The following is a 22772-nucleotide window of genomic DNA, read 5'->3' as shown; positions in this document are numbered from 1 at the left end:
CAGGTCTCTGGCTCACTTCTGTGCCTTCCATTCTCCCTGATTAGTATTTTCTGCTACTGCAGCACAGCACTTACCCTTCAAATGTCCCTCCAACTGTATAGAAGAACTTCCAATTGGCCAGAGATACATGTCCAATTAGCCTGGCAGAAAAGACAGAGAAAAGGGCATTTGAAGAGCACCAGATGTAACACAAAGAAAGTCATCGGTAACATACTCTGTAAAGTACATCAGATAAACATGATGAAATATAGATTGGAGTAAAAATGTATTCATAGAAACACTGCAATTCCACAGGGCAGGAGTATCAATCTTCATCTGTTTACACTTAAAGTAATAGGCTCTGCCTTTCTTTGAAGTTTCTAGAGACCTTGTGTCTATCGTGAAACTACACCCATTTAAATGATAACACAAACATGTTTTTAGCTGAGGAATGTGATTCTGTGCTCATCCCTGCATGTGCCCAGTAGTCACACCATGATGGGGTCAACTAGAAAAGACAAGGCCAGATCAGATGTGGTGCTGGCATGTCAGCTAAGGTCAACAGGCAGGGGTTGTATTCTAAAACAACAAAGACCACCTGGAGCAAATGTTTTTGTATTCTGCTCCCAGCTGTAGATTGGAGCCATTCTCCCACCGATATTCTGGCAGCTCTGTGAGATGTTTCCTTTGTGGCGTTAGTTTGAACTGGTTGAACGTAGATCAAGGTCTTTATCAGTGTCATTAGAATAGTCAAACCTCTGTGTCCTGGAGAATATAATACCTTTAACCCCATTTGTCACCTCAGAGAGATCAGTGTGCAAAAGAGCCAAAGAAGAGGAGAGGAGATGGTGACATGACCACAAAAACACACAGTAGTTACATAATCGCCGAGGACAACGTGGCATGTGCCATAAACTGATGAAAGCAACAAGATGAAAGATGTGTCATTGGAAGTGAATGTACAACTGCTTTGTAGAAGGAAGGCAAGGTTTAGAGGAATGACATAACATGTGACTGTCAGCCCATTCTGAGTCATCTTATCCAGTCATCCAATTGAACTCTAATTGTTCATACACTTATCATTGATCCAGCACTTTGTCTACTTATTAACATACATCATGTCCAGTAATTGACCATGATGGTGCTAGCCACACACAACGCATAACAGTTATGATAGGAACTACAGTATTTCTTATGTTATCTCTACTTTGGGTTTTTTGACAGAGATTAAACAATGTGATTGGCGCAAATCTACGGTTCAATGTCAGTTAATCATATTTTCCCCTCAGTTATACAGACTTATTTGCAAGAATACACATTTTATTTCTTTATCTTTATTGTAGCACTTGTGCAAAGCAGTAGAAGGTACAGTAAATGTATATAATGAACTTGCCATAGTGGTACATTTTCAAATGACTTTACCCGTGCTATTTACAAGGGAAGAATTTATATGGTACATATTTTCTTCTTTTAGTGTATATCTGCATAGCTATCTTTATAGGTAAGCAAGGCTAAACGGTTGCACTCACAAAATAGAGTAGTTGGGATCCTTTCACAGCATATACAAATTGGACATTCAGTTCAATTATCCATAAGATTACAATATACATAATCAACAATATTCAGTGTAATGTAGAGGAGTTCCTTCTTCCCTTATGTTTTGATAATCAATCACATTTTATTTGATCTCTGTATTGAATGGCAAGACATGAAATACAGCAAGGATATACTCAGAAAACTGTATGTGACACTGTGAATTACATTTCCATTTGACAACAGTTAGATCAATTCTTATTTTATTGTCTCAAACGAATAATATAGCATGAAAGAGAGGTGTAATGTATATACAAATATTCACAAGATATACCTGAAAATGGAATGTAGTTGATCACACAATAATGATATAGCAGGTGTTGAGAAAACAGGAGTGAGACGTGTTTCAACAAGGAAAGAGACAACTTTCTTATTAAGAAAAATACATATTCCATTTAAGGAAAACATTTAAAACGTTATCCTTAAAAATGCAACTGGTCAGGAAAGTGCCACTAATCTCGCTCCCAGGCTAATAACGTATGAGCATTGGGAAGAAGTGTCTGGTGAATGCGATTGAAGTGCCACTGACATTGTAGCCTACGCAACAATGTAATTTCAAAGTGAAGGTTCATATTTGTTTCAATATTATATTAACCAGATTAAACAAACATGTTTACATAAAACAAATAGTATGATGAAATACAGAATAGAAATTCATATTAAAACAGCACTAATTATCACAGTTCGGTTATGAATTTTTCACAAAAAAAAGTTAAGTAAATATTTCCAGTCCCCAAACACATTCTAAATATATCATTATACACATTAAAAACCTCTACATGAGGATTTTTTTACAACTTATTTACAGTTCTTCTCACAACTTCATCTGCAACTATTAGCTCCAGCTGAATAGCACAGTAAGCATCTCTATTGTTTTTCTGTTTGAGTTAAAGCTGAGAGCTTTCCTGTTTGCCATTTCCTTACTTATCCAATGTACTATCTGTGATTTATACAATCAATCAATCAAATGTATTTATAAAGCCCTTCTTACATCAGCTGATGTCACAAAGTGCTGTACAGAAACCCAGCCTAAAACCCCAAACAGCAAGCAATGCAGGTGTAGAAGGACCTGCATTTTCATTATGAATATATCTGTTTGAATACCAATAACATTTCAATGACCTATTCAGAGCTGATACTCTTACTCTACACAAACCGCAGAAATGGTAAGTACAGAGTAGGGTTGTGAGGTTACCATTACTACAACCCTTTTGGGTTTTTTCGGCTGTCCGCATAGGAGAACCCTTTGAAGAACCCTTTTTCCAAAGAGTATACTGTGTTTCAGGTCACATTTATCAGATTATATTTACAGTACTGCAGGTGGGGAATGCTGTTAGCCAGAGACGCACCCATCTAATTGGTGGCTGCAAATATTTCCATCTGTAAGTTATCTTAGAGGACTTTTTGTTGATAAAGAATGAAGGAAAACTGACATGTATAGCATGGATGCAAAAAAACTAACAATCAATTGAAACAGAGTTTAGTTATTTGGAGTATGTTTTGAACCTTGCTTTTATGTCACAGAAAATGTACTATTGCCGTTGGGTCACAGATAAGAGATTAATGGGTTTTCAATAAGCAAGGATTTTTAAGGCTCATTGAGACTTCTGTTCTTTTTAGCTACGCCAGAACATTTCCAAACAGGAATGGACTTCCTGGAGATGTAACTTACACCTCCTTTCAGAATGAAGATTTTTATCCCTGTCTTAATCTTCCTGATGTTCTTTGAAGAAAAGAAAGGGCAAGAACAATCTTGACCCTGTGAGCGTGTGTAATATTAGGAGCGTAGTAATGTGCAAACACTGAGCAGCAATGCATGGGGCATAATTCAACACCAAACCAGATATTCATGGTTTCACTTTGGTCCATGCGATACCAACTTTAGCGAGCGTTTAATTCCCAAAGCACAGGTTCGCCATTAAAGCATGGTCCTACACCCTGATTGCCTGTCTGTATTATTTTCAATTAAGCGCTGTTAATCCATTCATCCTCCACCTCCTTGTTACAGTATGTGGTCCCTCGCTTAGACCCCCAAGCTCCGCTTCTGCTCAAAGTATGCATCAAACCTGGCCATGGCATACTCCTGTGGACAGACAAAGGAAAGAAAAGTGAAAATCCGAGAGAAAAGGAATCAAAATGAAAATCCACCTCGCACAGTATGTGTGTCAGTTATATATATTTCAGCAAAGAAAGGAAATATAACAGAGATATTCTTTATCAGGTTGACCATGGAAAATATTTGTGTATAGTTCAGAGTAGTCTGTGAGACCAAACATAGCAAGGAACACACTGACAGTGCTTTCTGATTGTCTGGGTATAAATTGTATGCTTCCATTTCCTGTCTTATGCAATATGCACTTCTCGTTTATTTTGTTTGAGGGAGAATGGCTGTGTTGTTTATATATCACACATAAATGTGTAAAACAAAGGCATGGCAACCAGATAATGGACACTTACCATGTACCCAAACTCAATGGTGGAGATTCTCGCCTGGATAATCGACCACAGACCCCAAAAGAAGTGCGAAGCCAGAGCAAACCTGTGTAATTACCAACAGACAAATGTTTTAATAAAACAGTGGACGAGCACAATGGCAGTATGGTCCATTAAACATGCATATGGGTGAACTGAGAAAACCTTTGGTCCATAGCAACTGCCACATGGAAATATGTTATTTCATCACTACTGGACTGATTGCAGAGTTTTATTTCCCAGGGAGCATTTTACAGTAACCAAGAGGCACAGTCTGAGGGGTTCATTATTATTATGATTTACTGCTACTCTCTCAACAGAAGGCCATTCTAAGTACTAAACCACAGGTGTCCTCAGAGTTGTAAAAAAAACAGTAAGTCAACTTGTCCTCATGTGTCATGATGACTCATATGGTGTGTCAGAGACACGTGAGCAATTTCACCCCTCATTCACATTCCAGCGAAAAGCCTTGGCCACTTCCACTTGGTACTCACCTGTTGGCTTCCACAAACAGCTCCTCTTTGAGTTTCATCTGGTCTTCAGCGCTCTGGTTCTCAAATCCCTGCTCAGTCTCTGACAGATAGCTTCCAATGAAATGTAGCTGAAAGGAGGAACATCAATGTTATTGGCTGTCTTTTGCCTAGAGAGCCACTCATTCAGATTCAGACGACAAAAAGTCTTCATACTGTCATCCTTACTCACCTGTTGGGCTTTAGTGGGATAATTATTTGAGTTGACATGGAAAAATGGGAACTTGTCATTTGTATAGTCATACATCCATTCACAGAAGTGGTTTCCTATGTCAAATCCCCTGAAAACACAAAATATGGAGAGAAAAAACATTAACAATGATATCACATTTGCCAGGTCAGCAGTCCTGTCAGTTACACCTGATATTTGATAATCTTATTTTCAATGTTGCAGAACTGAACATTCTTGCAATGTACATTGAATTGCCACATGGATTGAGGATTATGATTGTTTGGGCTCTTTTCCTTGTATGCCCAAATTAAAACTAGGGCTGCAGTAAACTGTTACCATAGCAAAGGAAGAGAAATATGAGATGATTTCTCACAAAGGGAACGAAACATGACAAATACAAAATACCAGGGTAAATTCCTTCCATCAATAGCTGTGTTGCAGCAGACATTACATTCGAGTTCCTATGAATATTTCATGAGGCAGAAGCTGTGAATTATGAATGTGAAGGAATATGGTTGGAGAACAGTCACGGGAGCTTTGGGAATCCACTGTTAGATTCTGTGCATAAAGCTAGCTGGATGATTAGATTGAACAGGTTGTCTGGCTCTGCTCCACCAGCCCAGTCTACTTGATTCCAGAGACTCAGACACACTCAGAAGGGTGAAAGAATGTGACAATGGATCGGCCATGGGGGGTATGATTTACCGTCTGCCGAAACAGTGTCACCTTGGATAGACACAGCCCTCCCACATCGTACAGTGTGGCCAAATGTTGTACATTCACTACAATTTGTGACCAAAGTATTTGAATCGGTTGTAAAGGGGATGATTACAGTATACACTGACTAGTGCCCTGAGCATGAACACACCTGTAGTTGTAGCTGCTGTATTCAAAGTCAATCAGCATGAGCTTCTGTCTGTCAGTGCCTTCACAACCACTGAGGAGAAGGATATTTCCTAAAGGATGAGCAAATAATTATTACACCACACACACACAGTACAAAACATTAGTAAGGGATTTCAAAGATTTTCTTCACTAGCTTTATACAAACTGCAATACTTTGCCTAACAGTGGCCTAGCACATTTTCACGGGGTCCCCGTAAGGTTCGAGCAAGGGCAAACCCCCACAAAAACATGGGGCATAGAGAAAAATGTGCAGTTTTATAGCTAATGTCATGCTATTCTACACATTTTGCCATGAGGCTGAGAGAAAATTCAGCAGCTTTAAAGCTAATTTCCTGGCATAGGGTTGGCCCTCTGTGGGGGTGTGAGCTATGCCAGTGTACACCCTTGTGTACACACTTCCCATCCGAAACAAATCAGAACAGTTAGTGCATATATTATGACAACATTTTATTGGTTTTGTTCTTTGGCCAGGTTTTTTTCTACACCCGTTCATCAGTTATTGGTCAACAGTATTGATTCTTCAATGAGGTGTTTGTTGCCATTCAACGATAGACGACTTGTTTTCATGCAAATTTTTTCACCTGAGAAATACTTCAAACATCTTATATAGATGTAAAATTCTGCGACTAAGATCTCCTCTGCAAATATTGACAAATTTATAACAGATTTCTTGAGTTATCTTAGATTCATTCTGACTATTTTCAGGAAGTGTATACTGGCTACAGAGTCTCAATATGGACAAACAGTACTATTGTCGCTTTTTCCTTGTTTTTCAAGCGACGGTCTTTTAAGGGAGTATGCAAGCATACTCGTTCGGTTCGCCTAGCAGAGTTTGGCAAGTTGCCAGCCAAACCGAAGCATGCAGAATCCTTCAGACCCCTTACCTTCTTGACAGTCATTGTGGCAGAAAACCACAGGGGAATGAGTGGAGTCCAGCAAAGACCTACAGAGACAAACAAGCCATATTTAAGCAGGTAAAAAGCAGGAGATATAAGTCCACTAATTCACTGTTTACCCCAAAAACAGGATGAAAAATGCCAGAACATATTTCAACCATATTTTAATATAATTATTGGTTTATTGTTGTTGACTGGATTCCACGCCAATTTAGTGGAAAACACCATATGACTAGTACATAACTAAGTTACTGCATATACATGTAATCATGTCCGTTCATGTGTGCTTAGTCTAAATACTGTTGTGTACGTTATGCAGGGACCAGGGTGGATGTGATGTGGGCCTTACTTGAGATTCTCCATCTCCTGGGGCAGGTTACAGCTCATCAGACGGGCAAACTTGAGCATGTGGGACTCCCTGGTGAAGGTGAGTCTCATCACCTGGTTCAGGTACCTGTGGATGGGGGAAAACATCAGGACTGTCAGGGTACTGTATGTATGGGAACACTGGGATACAAGCCGTTGTAGAGTTTATAGATAAGACAGATATCACTATTTTATCACAGCGATGCACTTATGTTTACACAGCACTCGTACAAATCACACATTATTTTGCTGATTAGCAACTTTTCCTCTGTGATTTACCTGAAACTATCCTCAGACCACGAAGCAGGTCACTCTGATAAGCGAATCCCTTTAACAACTTAAATGCCTTAAGTGTAAGCAAAGAAGACATTCATAAAACACATCAAAGAGGGGGCAGAAAAAATTGACCAAGACTGTTATTGATGTGTAGTTTTACTCTACAAATGCCATAGGAAACATAATTCCTCTCTCTGTTATCCTCAAACCAGGTGACTTGAGAATCGACCTACAAAAGCAAACTAGCTAACCATTTTGTAAGAGGATATGTGTGACAGCTAATGTTTGTTTGGAGCGTTCAGTGAGGTCAAGTTAGGCAAAGAGGATTTACAGTTTCTAATAAGATACCAACTCACTTGTCAATAGTTCCAAACAGCCATTTGGGCTCCTTGTTGAAAGGCATCCTCATACCATGGAACTTGGCCATCTTCTCAGCTATTTCAGCAGATATGCTAGGCATGCTCAGCTCATCCGTGTCCAGTTTACGACTCTATTAACACAAAGAGGTCAAGGAAGTAAGGTCTACAAGTCTTAGCTGAATACAGGTTGTCTTCATTCCCCTCCTGCTGACAGCTTTATATGCAACAATAAGCAGAAACACCATTACCAATAGACTGCTGACAGTGTTGTCAAAAAGAATGGAGGGTATAACCAGTTCCATTGCCCTTCGGCCCTCTAATTTGCTCACTGTCAACCTGACAGTTTAAGATCTTATCAAAGAGGAAGATGTTTAAAGGCCACTCGCTTGACCTCTGTGGATTCTTGGTCTCTGAGTACTAGTGAATAACTCAAATGTTTCATTTTTACTGCTATTCTCAAAAATGATTAATAATATACAGGCCATTTCATTAACCCTGTGAGGATCTTCATGCACTATTGACCTCAGTGAGAAGAAGAAGAAGGTAAGTCACAGGCTATACATTACCAGTCAAAAGTTAGGACACACCTACTCATTCAAGGGTTTTTCTTTATTTTTACTATTTTCTACATTGTAGAATAATAGTGAAGACATGAACACTATGAAATAACACAGATGATATCATGTAGTAACCAAAAAAGTGTTAAACAAATCAAAACTTCTTCAAAGTAGCCATCTTTTGCCTTGATGACAGCTTTGCACACTCTTGGCATTCTCTCAATCAGCTTCACCTGGAATGCTTTTCCAATAGTCTTGAAGGTGTTCCCACATATGCTGAGCACTTGTTGGCTGCTTTCCTTCACTCTGTGGTCCAACTCATCCCAAACCATCTCAATTGGGTTGAGGTTGGGGGATTGTGGAGGCCAGGTCATCTGATGCAGCACTCCATCACTCTCCTTCTTGGTTAAATAGCCCTTACACAGCCTGGAGGTGTGTTGTGTCATTGTCCTGTTGAAAAACAAATTATAGTCCCACTAAGCGCAAACCAGGTGGGATGGTGTATGGCTACAGAATATGGTGGCAGTCATGCTGGTAAAGTGCACCTTGAATTCTAAATAAATCACAGACAGTGTCACCAGCAAAGCACCCCCACACATCACACCTCTTCCTCCATGCTTCACGGTGGAAACCACACATGCAGAGATCATCCGTTCACATACTCTGTGTCTCACAAAGACACAGCGGTTGGAAACAAAAATCTAAAATTTGGACTCATCAGACCAAGGGACAGATTTCCACCGGTCTAATGTCCATTGCTTGTGTTTATTGGCCCAAGCAAGTCTCTTCTTTTTATTACAGTCCTTTAGTAGTGGTTTCTTTTGCAGCAATTTGACAATGAAGACCTGATTCACGCAGTCTCCTCTGAACAGTTGCTGTTGAGATATGTCTGTTACTTGAACTCTGTGAAGCATTTATTTGAGCTGCAATTTCTGAGGCTGGTAACGCTAATGAACTTACCCTCCGCAGAGGTAACTCTGGGTCTTCCTTTCCTGTGGCGGTCCTCATGAGAGCCAGTTTCATCATAGCGCTTGATGGTTTTTGTGATGCACTTGAAGAAACTTTCAAAGGTCTTGAATTTTTTACATTTTGATTTGTTTAACACTTTTTTGGTTCCTACATGATTCCATATGAATCCATTGATGTCTTCACTATTATTCTACACTGTAGAAAATAGTAAAATAAATAAAAACCCTGTAATGAGTACGTGTGTCCAAACTTTTGACGAGTACTGTATATCAGCATAATTTTCTAAACGTGGCTTAGCCTTTTGGCATATTCACTAACACTGTTATGGCAGAAGCACACTTTGAGAACAGCGATAATGATGACACTTCGCTGTCATTGTAATGATGCATCTATTAAGATACCTAAATATGAGCTCTTGCATAGCATGCCATGCGTGAGCTATAGATATACTATGGATTTATTTAACTAACCTTTAATAATGTGGTTGGGACCTGTTATAACACGTTCATGAAATGCCTATAGATGTGTAATAAACGTGTTATGGATAGTCAAAGTAAATCGTTACCCACTTGAGTAAATGAGGGATAAAAAGTATATTGAAAGCAGGTGCTTCTAAACAGGTGTGGTCACTGAGTTAATTAAACAATTAACATCCCATCATGCTTAGGGTCATGTATAAAAATGCCCAGTTGCCCATTATTTTCGCTACCATGGCTAGAAGAGGAAATCTCAGTGACTCTCAAAGGAGCATAGGGGATTTACAGTGTGCGTGTGTGTGTGTGTGTGTGTGTGTGTGTGTGTGTGTGTGTGTGTGTGTGTGTGTGTGTGTGTGTGTGTGTGTGTGTGTGTGTGTGTGTGTGTGTGTGTGTGTGTGTGTGTGTGTGTGTGTGTGTGTGTGTGTTAGTGTGTTAGTGTGTTAGTGTGTTAGTGTGTTAGTGTGTTAGTGTGTTAGTGTTTATTTTATTTTGGCAGTTACCTGTACATTATACAAGCAAAACTCGTGATTCAGATAGAACATGACTATTCTGATGGTCTGTACCGATTTAAATTCAAACTGTCTAGACTAGGCGTGGGGTGAATTTAGCAAGAGAACTCTCGCTATGGGAGAATGCCTGGGCAACGTGGGCGTGTATTCAATTGACCAAGAATACTCTCGCTAGCACAAAGTGTTAAATTACATAACTTCAAGCTATTTTTGCCACTTTAAGAAGGGAATAGATTTAGCATGGTTCATGTATTCCCTTTAATATCAATTAAACACACATCATTGAACAAAACACACACAGACACAGATCCAGACACCTATACGCACGCATGCACACAAGCACATGCAATCACATAGTCATTATGGATTTTTTTCCCTCTATCAATGATTATCACTCCACATAGAGTAACTTACAGGGACAAACTGCTCCAGTCTGCCCTGCGGGAAGATGCCAAAGAGTTTGGGCCCAAGCTCCCGCTCAGCCAAAATGGCAAACATCACACTCTCCAGCACCATGGCCTCGGCACCCTGCAGACACAGAGAACAGGAATTAGCATGCACACAAACAGATAGGTGATTGAGTGAAAGTTGTGGTTGTTGACTTCTCCTATTAAACCTTGTGATTGTCAGTCACTGCTGCCTTGCACAATCAACCCCGTCCTTAGAAATGATGAGGTTAAATGACTTAGTCATTGGTTAATGTTTTCATGGCAACCGGATGTGAGGACAATTAATAGGATGAGCTGGATGACTGCAGCCAAACTGTCGTCCATTGTTAGCTGGAACTGTCCATAACTACCACCATCAGGTGGGGGTCAGTAGGACAGAAACTCATTCAATTACATAGGACTAAATGAGGAACAGCTTAGACAGAGTAAGCTGATGATGAGTACATGACCTTGCGGCTGTCTGGAAGAGATGGGAGTGTTTTTTCCAGGGATCTAGCATTCACAATTGATAAATCAACTATACACATCCAGATCTTTGAGGCATGTTAACTGTAAAATGGCTACCTCAATTAAATAAATTACATTCCCAACTCTGTCAGTGAATTGGCAGGTATTTTCGTCCGTCATAGTGGTAGGTTTAAAAGCAGATTTGGACCAGACAGGGGAGAATTGAGTTGCGTTCCACATGATGAGAATGATAAAACAAGGGGCCAATTGTACTGAGAGAGGCAGAGCCTGCCAACAGCATCAATCAGTAATTGTGGCTGCTTAACCAAAGAAGACACCTGGGCTTTTCTACTGGGGAGGAAAAATGGTGGCAGGAGCAATTATCTGAGGCTAGTGCTCTGATATAGCTAGAATTCAAAAGATAGGCCCACAAAAAATGTTAACTTACAAATAAATCTATGTTAACACTTATAAATACAGGGTCCTTGTTACTGTGTAGTTATTAATGAAAGTACATTAAAAACTATTGCCAATAAAAACTATTTCCAATGTTAGACTGTACAGTAGTAACTCTAATCATAACCCATAGCACTGGGTGCAATTCAAATGATGCCCTTATCTAAGTCTAGTGTAACCTGCTATGAGCTGGCAGTGACCTGTGGACTCTGGCAGTTGGCCAAGGAATGTGCTAAGTGGTGCACTTCAAAGTGGCTTGGCGCTTCCTGTCGGAAAACAGATAGGAGGAAAACAGATCATAGTAGTGCATTGCTTATGAGCTGTTGTATGCACTGTGGACTGACCTCATATGTCTATAGACATGGGAAAAACATTATTAGTCAATAATCAATGACAACATGGGGGTATTCTATAGTCCTCATCTAAGATAGCTTTCCCTTTAGTCAAAAGACAGATATTGTGATCCATCTTTAGGTACAGTATATCCACTGTGTGGATGTCTTGCCTTAAAAGGGGTGAGACCCATCAACCACAGACAATATGCGTATATGAAACCATAATGACCCTTGGTTTGGCAAAAACTAGGCCATACTCTGCAAAGTATTCATATACATTGACACATTTGCAGATGGGCTCTGTAGTGCTGTTGGATGCCAAATGCAAATCTGCTCAACGTATTATCTCTGTTATCATGATCATCCTGACACACATCGTGGCCTTGCAGCCTGTATGTAGATCTATGTGTTCAGTGCATTTCTATGTCCAGAAAGTCCCTCTAAAAGTGGGTCAGCAGCCAGCCTCAGTTTCCCAATGACTTTTATTTAACCTTCTATGACCTATATCCCTAACAGGTTGCTGGTCAAGGCTTGTCAAATTAAACTGACTAAGTAGCCTACTTTTCAGGTTAATAATCAGCAATGCTATCTACTGGTCTGTTGACATTGTTGTGGAATTGTTCAGCATTCCATTCCGTCAACCTTCCTCATTATTGAAAAAAAGAAAAAGTGAATTTTTGAATGGCTATCACTTCCTTTGTTGCAACTCAATATATGATTTGTAAATTGAAAAACTTGATTACATTTATTCTGTGAAACAGGAAGGGAAACAATGAAGTGTCCCTTTCAGCAGGATGCCATAGTCCACTGTGGCCTGTCCTAATGTTAACACTACTATCCTGAGAAATGGAAGGAAATCACACTTCCTCAAAAACACTACCGAGGTCCATGTTTCATAATGTTGACAAAACAATGTATTTGGAAAAACATGTCACTTTTCTAGCCTTAGATTTGTTTCCCTGTAGCTCTGACGTGGATATCTGTGCATTCGGATAACAAGACAGATAGCAATAATGAACTCAATCAGTAGTACCCATGGCCATGGGTAATGAGTACCTCCATTGACTGAAAATAAGATTGATCATACTCCACCACCTTAAAAAAATAATTGTTGACAATTGTGTGAATGAACTCCGTAGTTTCACAACGCTCTCACCTTCTGTAATATAAATGAAGCATGAATAGTTTCAATGCTAATTTGAAAGTTCTGCTAAAAACACATTAACAGTAGGTTCAATGTCACAGTACCATCCCCTGAATACCACTTCCCCTCCCTCTACCCCCTGTGTACCATGGCTACGGTCACATGACCATGGGAGAGTAGCTGTGGGGATTTTCCAGTTGAAGCTCCAGTTATGAGCAATGTTCCCTCATTACTGTGCGCAAGCAGAATAAATATCAGACCACCTAGAGAAGCACAATATTGAACCTCAACTTTCTAGAGTTTCCCCCATTAGTTAACACTATCAACGTTTCCCTTTACTGTGGAAATTGTGACCGAATCAACGCAATATACGCCACTTTCAATGTAACATACCGAAACGAACTATGCAAGACTTAGTATGCAAAACTAACTATGCAAGAGATTTTGTTGTAGGTAGAACGCATCAGAGTATAATTCTATTACTACCCATTCTATCTACACAGACCGGTGCGGCATAACCAATCAGAGCTGCAGTAGGCCTTTATGCAAATAGACCATTGCCATATATGGTCCTATGACATTTACTGTACTTTGAACTGGACTGGTTACGCTTGTTTTGAGATTAAAGAGAGAGGTGCATGTAGCCACTTGTGCAAATTTTGTTAATATTCTTTGGTAGTTAGTGAGTTATTAGTCCAGTTATACACTGCTCAAAAAAATAAAGGGAACACTTAAACAACACAATGTAACTCCAAGTCAATCACACTTCTGTGAAATCAAACTGTCCACTTAGGAAGCAACACTGATTGACAATAAATTTCACATGCTGTTGTGCAAATGGAATAGACAAAAGGTGGAAATTATAGGCAATTAGCAAGACACCCCCCAAAACAGGAGTGATTCTGCAGGTGGTAACCACTGACCACTTCTCAGTTCCTATGCTTCCTGGCTGATGTTTTGGTCACTTTTGAATGCTGGTGGTGCTCTCACTCTAGTGGTAGCATGAGACGGAGTCTACAACCCACACAAGTGTCTCAGGTAGTGCAGTTCATCCAGGATGGCACATCAATGCGAACTGTGGCAAAAAGGTTAGCTGTGTCTGTCAGCGTAGTGTCCAGAGCATGCAGGCGCTACCAGGAGACAGGCCAGTACATCAGGAGACGTGGAGGAGGGTGTGGGAGGGCAACAACCCAGCAGCAGGACCGGTACCTCCGCCTTAGTGCAAGGAGGTGCACTGCCAGAGCCCTGCAAAATGACCTCCAGCAGGCCACAAATGTGCATGTGTCAACATATGGTCTCACAAGGGGTTTGAGGATCTCATCTCGGTACCTAATGGCAGTCAGGCTACCTCTGGCGAGCACATGGAGGGCTGTGCGGCCCCACAAAGAAATGCCACCCCACACAGTGAAGTATGCCACGTTGTTCTCAAACTGTATTTTAAATACCTAATCGGCAATCTTGTTGTCAATTTGAACTTGTTTCGAGACAATATAGTGAAAAAGCCATAAACATGCAAATGACGGCTAAGGAGCGGTGAGGTTTACGAGGACTGGCTAGCCAAGCTAGGATTAGCCTCTATGGAATCAAACTCAATGTGACTCTCATGCAAAAGATAGTAATTGCAGATTTACGTTATAACATCATGAATATTAATGTCTACCCTCTTTTTATCTTGCTATCATCAACTGACTAACAGAGGTCACCTCAATCCAAAGAGATGACTCAATAGTGCTATTTTTTACACCATTTTACATCATCCAGTTGGGAGAAAGGTCTTGGATTGACATTTTTCAAAGTGATCACTAAGTCCATTGGCAATTACTAAAACCTGTAATGCTAAACTATACAGACTAATTTGATCACAGACTCCAGAAAATGTATACAAAAACATAGTTTTGAGGCCAGAACAATGACACATACTGTGGGGTCATTCACAATCAGATAGCAAATCTAACTAATAGTCTGGGTAAATCACCTTTGCCATTAGTTACTTACTTGAAAGAGATTTTCTTTGTTTGACTGTCTGGGCTCCCCCTTATTACAGGACATCTATCAATGAAAGAAAAAGCAAGAAACTAACCATGAGTACATGTATTTTCTCAAAAGACACATCATGCTACATAGCATTTTCACAAAGAGACAATGACAGAGTACAGTATAGTCCCCAAGTCTGACGGCCAAAAAGGCAATAGGAAAACTCTCAGTGCCTACTTCTTGTCAATAGGGGAGCGCTGTTTTCACTTTGGAAAAAATCGTGCCCAATTTAAACGGCCTCGTACTCTATTCTAGAACATACAATATTAATATTATTATTACTATTGGATAGAAAACACTCAAGTTTCTAAAACTATTTGAATTATATCTGTGAGTAAAACAGACCTCATTTTGCAGCAAACTTCCATACAGGAGGTGAAAAATCTGAAAACTATGCTCTGTTCCAGGGCCTGCCTATTCAATTGCCTAATATTTATCGATATGCATGCACTTCATACGCCTTCCACTAGATGTCAACAGGCAGTGGAAGGTGGAATGGGGTGTCTAGCTTGATCTGAGGCCGAACAAGAGCTTTTGGAGTGACAGGTCTGGAAATTTCTTTGTCTTCTCTGGCGCGCGAAGTACGTCGACATTGGCTTCTGAAAAGCGTTCGGTATACACGGCGGATATCTCCGGCTCTGATTTTATTTGATACATGTGATAATAACTTTGTAAAGTATGTTTTTTCAACCGAGTTATCAGATTATTCAACGTTTATTGGGACTTTGAGTTTTTCGTTCTTTGCGTCGAGAGAAACTGGGAACGTCATCAACATTGGCTAGCATTGTGGCACGAATTCGACAGGAGAAAAGGACATTCTAAAACCAAACAACGATTTATTCTCGACCTAGGACTCCTTGTACAAGATTCTGATGGAAGCTCTACAAAAGTAAGAACAATTTATGATGTTATTTCGTATTTCTGTGGAAAATGTTGATTCCTATTCTCTGCCGTTTTGGCGGGCGCTGTCTCGCAATAACGCAAGCTGTTTGTTATGGTAAAGTTATTTTTTTAAATCTAACACGGCGGTTGCATTAAGAACCAGTGTATCTTTCATTTGCCATACAAGTATTTTTATGTAAAGTTTATGATGAGTTCTTTGGTCAGATTAGGTGAGTGTCCAAAATAGCTCTGGACATTCTGGTGAATCGATGCTACATATTCACAATGTATAACCACGGTTTGCAGCTCTAAATATGCACATTTTCGAACAAAACATAAGTGTATTGTATAACCTGATGTTATAAGACTGTCATCTGATGAAGTTGGTCAAGGTTAGTGATTAATTTTATATCTTTTGCTGGTTTTTGCGAATGCTATCTATGCGGTGAATAAATGCGGTTGTGTGTTTGGCTATTGTGGTAAGCTAATATAATGCTATATTGTGTTTGCGCTGTAAAACACTTCTTTTTTTTTTAAATCGGAAATATTGGCTGGATTCACAAGATGTTTATCTTTCATTTGCTGTACACCATGTATTTTTCAGAAATGTTTTATGATGAGTATTTAGGTATTTCACGTTGCTCTCTGTAATTATTCTGGCTGCTTTGGTGATATTTTTGATGGTAGCTGCAATGTAAAACTATGATTTATACCTCAAATATGCAAATTTTCAAACAAAACATAAATGTATTGTATAACATGTTATAAGACTGTCATCTGATGAAGTTGTTTCTTGGTTAGTGACTAATTATATCTATATTTGGTCGGTTTTGTGATAGCTACCTATGCGGTAGAAACATGGTGAAAATATGCGGTTGAGTCTTTGGCTATTGTGGTTAGCTAATAGAAATACATAAGTGTGTTCGCTGTAAAACATTTTAAAAATCGGAAATGATGGCTGGATTCACAAGCTGTTTATCTTTCATTTGCTGTATTGGACTTGTGATTTCATGATATTTATATGCTATAATTTACTTGTGGCGCGGATCGGGGATGGGTGTTAAGTAAAGGTTAACAACCTTCTTGTTAAAGAAACAAACTCTTGCTCTCTCTGAAAGGCATCTATTATCTCCTGATCAAGGCAGCTGGCACTGACTGTATGCTTTGGCATAAAATGCAGATATTGACATTGTTGTCCTATCTATGAACTAGCACTTTTAATATTTTCTCCTCTGAGGAAACTCAGTTACTCAACGAATTTCTGAGTTATTAATTAAATTAGGTAATTGATAAGAGTGCAGTGTATTTTATCTGTGCATGTGCTAGCACCAGCTTAGCGAGCCTCCCTCTGTAGCGCGACTGAAGTGAGTTCGGAACAACTGAATGTATGCGTGCGTGCGTCTTAGAAATCGTTTTCACGTATAAACTTTACATGTCCGAACTCAGATTCAAATATTCTTCCCAAAAATAACATTGTCGCTGTGGAAGGTTGATTTTGATTGATAAATGCAGAACATCGGCAGAGTGCCACCAGGTTGCCTGATTTCATGTGTCCATGTAAACAGGATTATTAGGGAAATCGTTCTTCTTGCAAAGCATGTAAACGGTTTAATCGAACTATGACATTAACCTGTTGAGGCTGGGGGCGCTGTTGCCACTATTTATGCTAATCGTGTAATTTTTTAAACGGCTTCCCACAAAATTCTTGATCGTACAATATGCATATTATTATTATTATTGGATAGAAAACAGTCTATAGTTTCTATAGGAGTTGAAATTTTGTCTCTAAGTGGAACAGAACCCATTCTACAGCAATTTCCCTGACATGGAGTCAGATTTCAGAAATGTTGGCCCCTGATCTGGAGTCAGTTAAAAGGCCACTGTTATTGCTATGAGTATACGGACACTGCTTACGTCTTCCCCTGGATGCCTTTACGTGATGACGATTTGAATGGGGTCGATTGCGCAATCACAGGCACTATAAATTAAAAAACCCTGTAGCTAGTCACTCTTTTCTTGCTGCGTCATGCGCCTGGAGGACATCGACCCGCACTTGTTCCAAGCATTAGTGGAGGGAGTAATATTACTCTGGTCATGTTTCTACTCGTTATAGGAGTTAAAAACATCATAAGGTAGTTAATTTAAAGCGTTTTATAGCAATTTATATCCGTTTAGTGCGATTTTGGGACATTTATTTCTGAAACGCTGTGAATTGCTGGGCACGCTTCCAGTTCATCCCGAACGCAGTTGGCATTTCCACATGGCAAGAGGACAGCTTTCCACCAAAAGACGATTAGACCCAAGAAAGGATCCTTTGCCCAAGATACTGATGGAAGAACAGCTCAAAGTAGGAAATTTTTATTATGATAAATCGTGTTTCTGTTGAAAAATGTTAGTGGCTTAGGACGCCATCTTTTTTGACGTAGCTTCGCTTGGCGCAAACTGTATTGAAAAGTAAGGATAATTTAAAAAATGTAATTCCGCGATTGTATTAAGAATTAAATTGTCTATCAATCGCTGTCCACCCTATATTTTTTAGTCACGTTTATGAGTATTTATGTATAAGAGTAGATCACTGTCTAATATGGGGCACCAACATTTTCTCACCAGCTGGGCTACTTTTGTCATTGTGTAACCATGATTTTGGTGGCTAAATATGCACATTTTCGAACAAACTGTATATGTATGTTGTAATGTGATGTTACAGGGGTGTCATCTGAAGAATTCTGAGAAGGTTAGTGAAAAAAATAATATATTTTGGCGATGTTTACGTTATCGCTCTCTTTGGCTAGAATCAATGCTGGGCTGCTATGTGCTATGTGCTATGCTAATATAACGATTTATTGTGTTTTCGCTGTAAGACACTTAGAAAATCTGAAATATTGTCTGTATTCACAGGATCTGTGTCTTTCGATTAGTGTATGCTGTGTATTTTTACGAAATGTTTGATGATTAGTAGTTAGGTAAACACGTTGCTCATTGTAATTATTCTAGTCCATTTGTTACGGTGGGTGCAATTGTAAACTATGCCAGCTACCTGAAATATGCAAATTTTTCTAACAAAACCTATCCCATACCATAAATATGTTATCAGACTGTCATCTGATGAGTTTTTTTCTTGGTTAGGGGCTATAAATATCTTAGTTTAGCCGAATTGGTGATAGCTACTGGTGTTGGTGGACAAATAAAAGATGGTGGATTATGCTAATGTGTTTTTAGCTAATAGATTTACATCTTTACATATTGTGTCTTCCCTGTAAAACATTTTAAAAATCGGACATGTTGGCTGGATTCACAAGATCTGTGTCTTTCATTAGCTGTATTGGACTTTAATGTGTGAAAGTTAAATATTTAAAAAAAATATTTTTTTTGAATTTCGCGGCACTGGTTTTTCAGTGGGGGTGGGGGGGGAGTGCCGCTAGCGGCACCCTCATCCTAGACAGGTTAATCTGACTATCCACAATAATCACATTATTGTGTGCATGAAACCAGGTAACCACTCATATGCCAGATTGGCGCACGTTCAACAAATCTGATCTAACAAAGTGGATATTCGTCAAATCCATCATATTTCATGTATTCTAATTGGCCCACAATGTGGTAACTAAAGTCCGATTTGGATATATTTGTCTGGTTTCGCTGCATAACATTTAGAAGTGGTCTCTTTACAGGTTTAGAAGAAGTGACTGCTAAATGCTAACTCCCTTTTGTATAAGCTGGTAGCATAGCTAGCATACATAATTCGGTGGTGGTCTGGAACCTCCAGTTCCAAATGGTGTATTACTTCTTACTAGAAATGTGGCATGTCTATTTTTATTTTCTATTTCATAGTGTTACTTCAATCATTTATCACTGAACTGTTTTAGAGCAGAGCAGTTGCTTTTGTCATCCCCATCCAACTACAGGAACATCCAGTTCTTTGTCATATATATATATATATATATATATATATATATATATATATATATATATATATATATATATATATATATATATATATATATGGTCATCTAATTTTAGGTTAACTTGGGGTTGCCCTAACTAGCCTACCATCATGTGACCTATGAGTAATGTAGTGTGGACCTACTGACACATCATCAGGAATGATATCATCCTGTGTCCTTTGTGTGTAGCTCATGATGCACACACTAAACAAAAATACATCCCTAGTTGTTATCATTACAGCGCAACACCTTACATATTAATTGCTGTCAGGTGAGCTCCAATTAATTAATTGATTTACACCTGGAGTTCTCTCCTTTGTATCACTATGGTATTTGACAACTTACTTCCAATATGAAAATAAAAGGATAGGAGAGGTAAAAAAAAACATTCCCCCCATATCTTCACAAGTGCATCAATTCACAAGCTGACTTCCATAACAATGTGGGTGAACTTTGTTGAGGACAATACTGAGACTTCAGGGATCGCATACTGTACCGTGTATGGTATGGTGGAATCACCTGGAAACAAGTGTGCTCAAGGCACGCTCCTTTTGGAAGGCCTACGGCAAAAAACATACGCATGTACAGCCATGGTGGTACATCACACCACAACAACAGAAACACACACACGCACACACACACACACAGCTTGAGCCACCCTAGACCATGCCATCATGTGGGTATTTGCCCCAAAGGGCATTTCAAAGATGTTTGAGGAAGAAGATAAATCTCCTTTCCCTTCTGTCCAACCCCAAATTCCAGCAGAAAAGCAAAGACCCCTTCAGCCTGTTCAGAACCTCTCAGGGAATACATGTAAGCTATGTATTTTCCTAAACTTTTATATTATCACATTCTATTATATTCATGACCAGAAAATCTGAGTAAATCAAATTGTACTTTCAACGGTCCAAGAGTGGACCTTTCGGTAGCCTACGCATTTAGCCTAAAGAACATTGATTACGTTTTCAGATTCAGAACCAGGAGGTTTTTAAACTGAAGAGAAAAAAGGTAAGATGTGACTGACTCGCTCAACATTGAATTGTCTGTTGTCATACACACCTGTAGAATAGCTCCATACAGACGCAAGAGGACGTTGCGGGGTTCATCACCTACACTGGGTTGGATGTCGGGTAGGGCGCAGAGGAAGAGCTTGTTGCTGAGGCCACCCCTGTCACAACAAAAACAAATGAAGCTCATAAAAGCGTCACATTTCCCTATCTCCAGCGTGTACACATTAGACCAACGGATGTGACGGCCTAAATTACGGTTTTATTTTAGGATAGAATGCCCATAAATATGAAGTGATGCTTTGAAAAAAAACACACAATACAATCCCATATAGGCAAAGCTACCATTTTAATTTGAAATAACATTAGGTGTAACCCAGTATCAAATTCTCTGTATATTATTAACCGCATCATGCCACTGGCACCATCATGACCATTCATTTAAATTATAGGGCGAGAAAATGTGGCCTATATGCAGTTGCAAACGCAGCAACTCTTTATCTGTGTAGTAGGCTATATGACAACTAAATAGTGATAAATAATGGTGAAAGTCCTCAAAGAACATATCTACCTTATTATGCTGATTTGAAAATCCTCTTCTGTCACCGTTTTCCACGTACCGTGGAGAAAATCTTTGCACCATAAATACGCCTTGCGCTTCGTTTCCTGGTCGGGCTCATCCGGCCGGATGATTTCCTTGCATTCATCATCAGTGTCTGGCTGGACCTCAAGTGCGTTTTCAGTGACCAACAAACCCAAGGCCATAGAAGGGGATGACACACCGTTGATAAATTTTGTCTTCATTTTGTCTTCAAATGAATACTAAATAGCGTAGTTATGAATTAATCAGATAAAAGTAAATTTATAATTACGCAGTCTTGTGTTGAAGAAAAATATACGATTTGATTTCAAGCAATGTGTCTTTAATCTCCAGCAAAACAAAAACAAGCGTCCGTTATATTCAGACAGCAGAATTAACAGGTTCGTTCCGTGGCAAGGAATGAAGACTGAAGACACACACTTGCTGGTTGAGTCAGGCAATAGGGTGAAATAGAGGGGATTTGCATCTACACGTCATACTACCACACTCATTCTCTCACCTCATTGGTTGGCACGGGCACGTCCTTTCACGAGCAAACAAAGCCAACCCAGCACCATTTCCCATGCATAATGAAAGCCTCCTTGTAGTTATTTCACAAATGATAGATAGCAAACCATTGTCCTCTTGCTATTGCTTTTATCCGCGAAAAACAATTATTCTGTTTGCCAGTGCTGGGCAGACAACTGACTTTATGCCATGCTATGAATTATGCTTTCTTTATTCAAGATCTAATTCAACAATCCTTTCTATAAAACAGTTTACACCTCAACGGGAGACTTCTGGGAATTTCATATTTCCACAATGCATTTCCTACAAATCTTTTGACTATGTAATGTTTGTGCCGATCTGTGTGCACAAAAGGGTAAATTAATATGGCAAAAGCTGAGGTCAAGTCTGTGTACCCAAGGAGTAGTGTAGACTTCAAATGCTATTTGTCCCATTACCCATTCTCAAGTTGATAATCAACGTCTCTCTAAAAATACTACATATTATTTCAAGACACCCCCTACAGTTTACAAAGAATGTAGAGCAGCCATATCTGTTTTGCCTTCTTGCCAGGTCATCCTCGCAAAATAGGTTTTTAACCTCAATGGGTCTTACCTGGCTAAATAAAGGTTAAATAAATAAAACATATCCTATAATTCAGGGAATTCACATGATCTTTGTGGGGGCAGCAATTAAGAATGGAAACTAAATTTCCAGAAAGTTTCTGGATTTGACCACGTCTCTCTTAAAGAGCAGCGAAGTGCATCAGGTCACGAAGACATTACATTGGAAGTACTCAAACTGATTTGAGTACTCAAACTGTAAAATAAAAACAAGAAGATTTTGTGATTTGCAAAAAAACGAATAATAAATAATAAGCACACATTTACTATTGTTTTTCTTTTCCAAAGTAGATGAATGTTAAGA

General features: G+C 39.2%; 1 protein-coding gene across 2 annotated transcripts; it reads right to left on the bottom strand.

Annotated features, from left to right (window-relative positions):
• Window positions 1–1293: 1293 nt before the first annotated feature.
• On the bottom strand, window positions 1294–22690 carry LOC129862490 (choline kinase alpha-like). Of its 2 annotated transcripts, XM_055934221.1 has the most exons (12): window positions 21330–22690; window positions 20811–20919; window positions 14887–14940; window positions 10475–10588; window positions 7547–7680; window positions 6898–7002; window positions 6537–6595; window positions 5615–5702; window positions 4747–4855; window positions 4539–4645; window positions 4030–4111; window positions 1294–3655 (listed from the first exon to the last, which is right to left on the bottom strand). In XM_055934221.1, the coding sequence occupies exons 1-12, from the start codon at window positions 21560–21562 to the stop codon at window positions 3596–3598; spliced, it is 1254 nt and encodes a 417-aa protein (XP_055790196.1). In that variant the 5' UTR covers window positions 21563–22690; the 3' UTR covers window positions 1294–3595. The 2 variants fall into 2 exon arrangements, with proteins under 2 accessions (XP_055790196.1, XP_055790197.1); XM_055934222.1 differs by lacking the exon at window positions 14887–14940.
• Between the last annotated feature and the right edge of the window lie 82 nt (window positions 22691–22772).

The sequence above is a fragment of the Salvelinus fontinalis genome, chromosome 9 (assembly GCF_029448725.1).
Source record: "Salvelinus fontinalis isolate EN_2023a chromosome 9, ASM2944872v1, whole genome shotgun sequence".
Taxonomy (NCBI): Eukaryota; Metazoa; Chordata; class Actinopteri; order Salmoniformes; family Salmonidae; genus Salvelinus; species Salvelinus fontinalis.
This window is presented reverse-complemented; position numbering and strand designations above follow the sequence as displayed.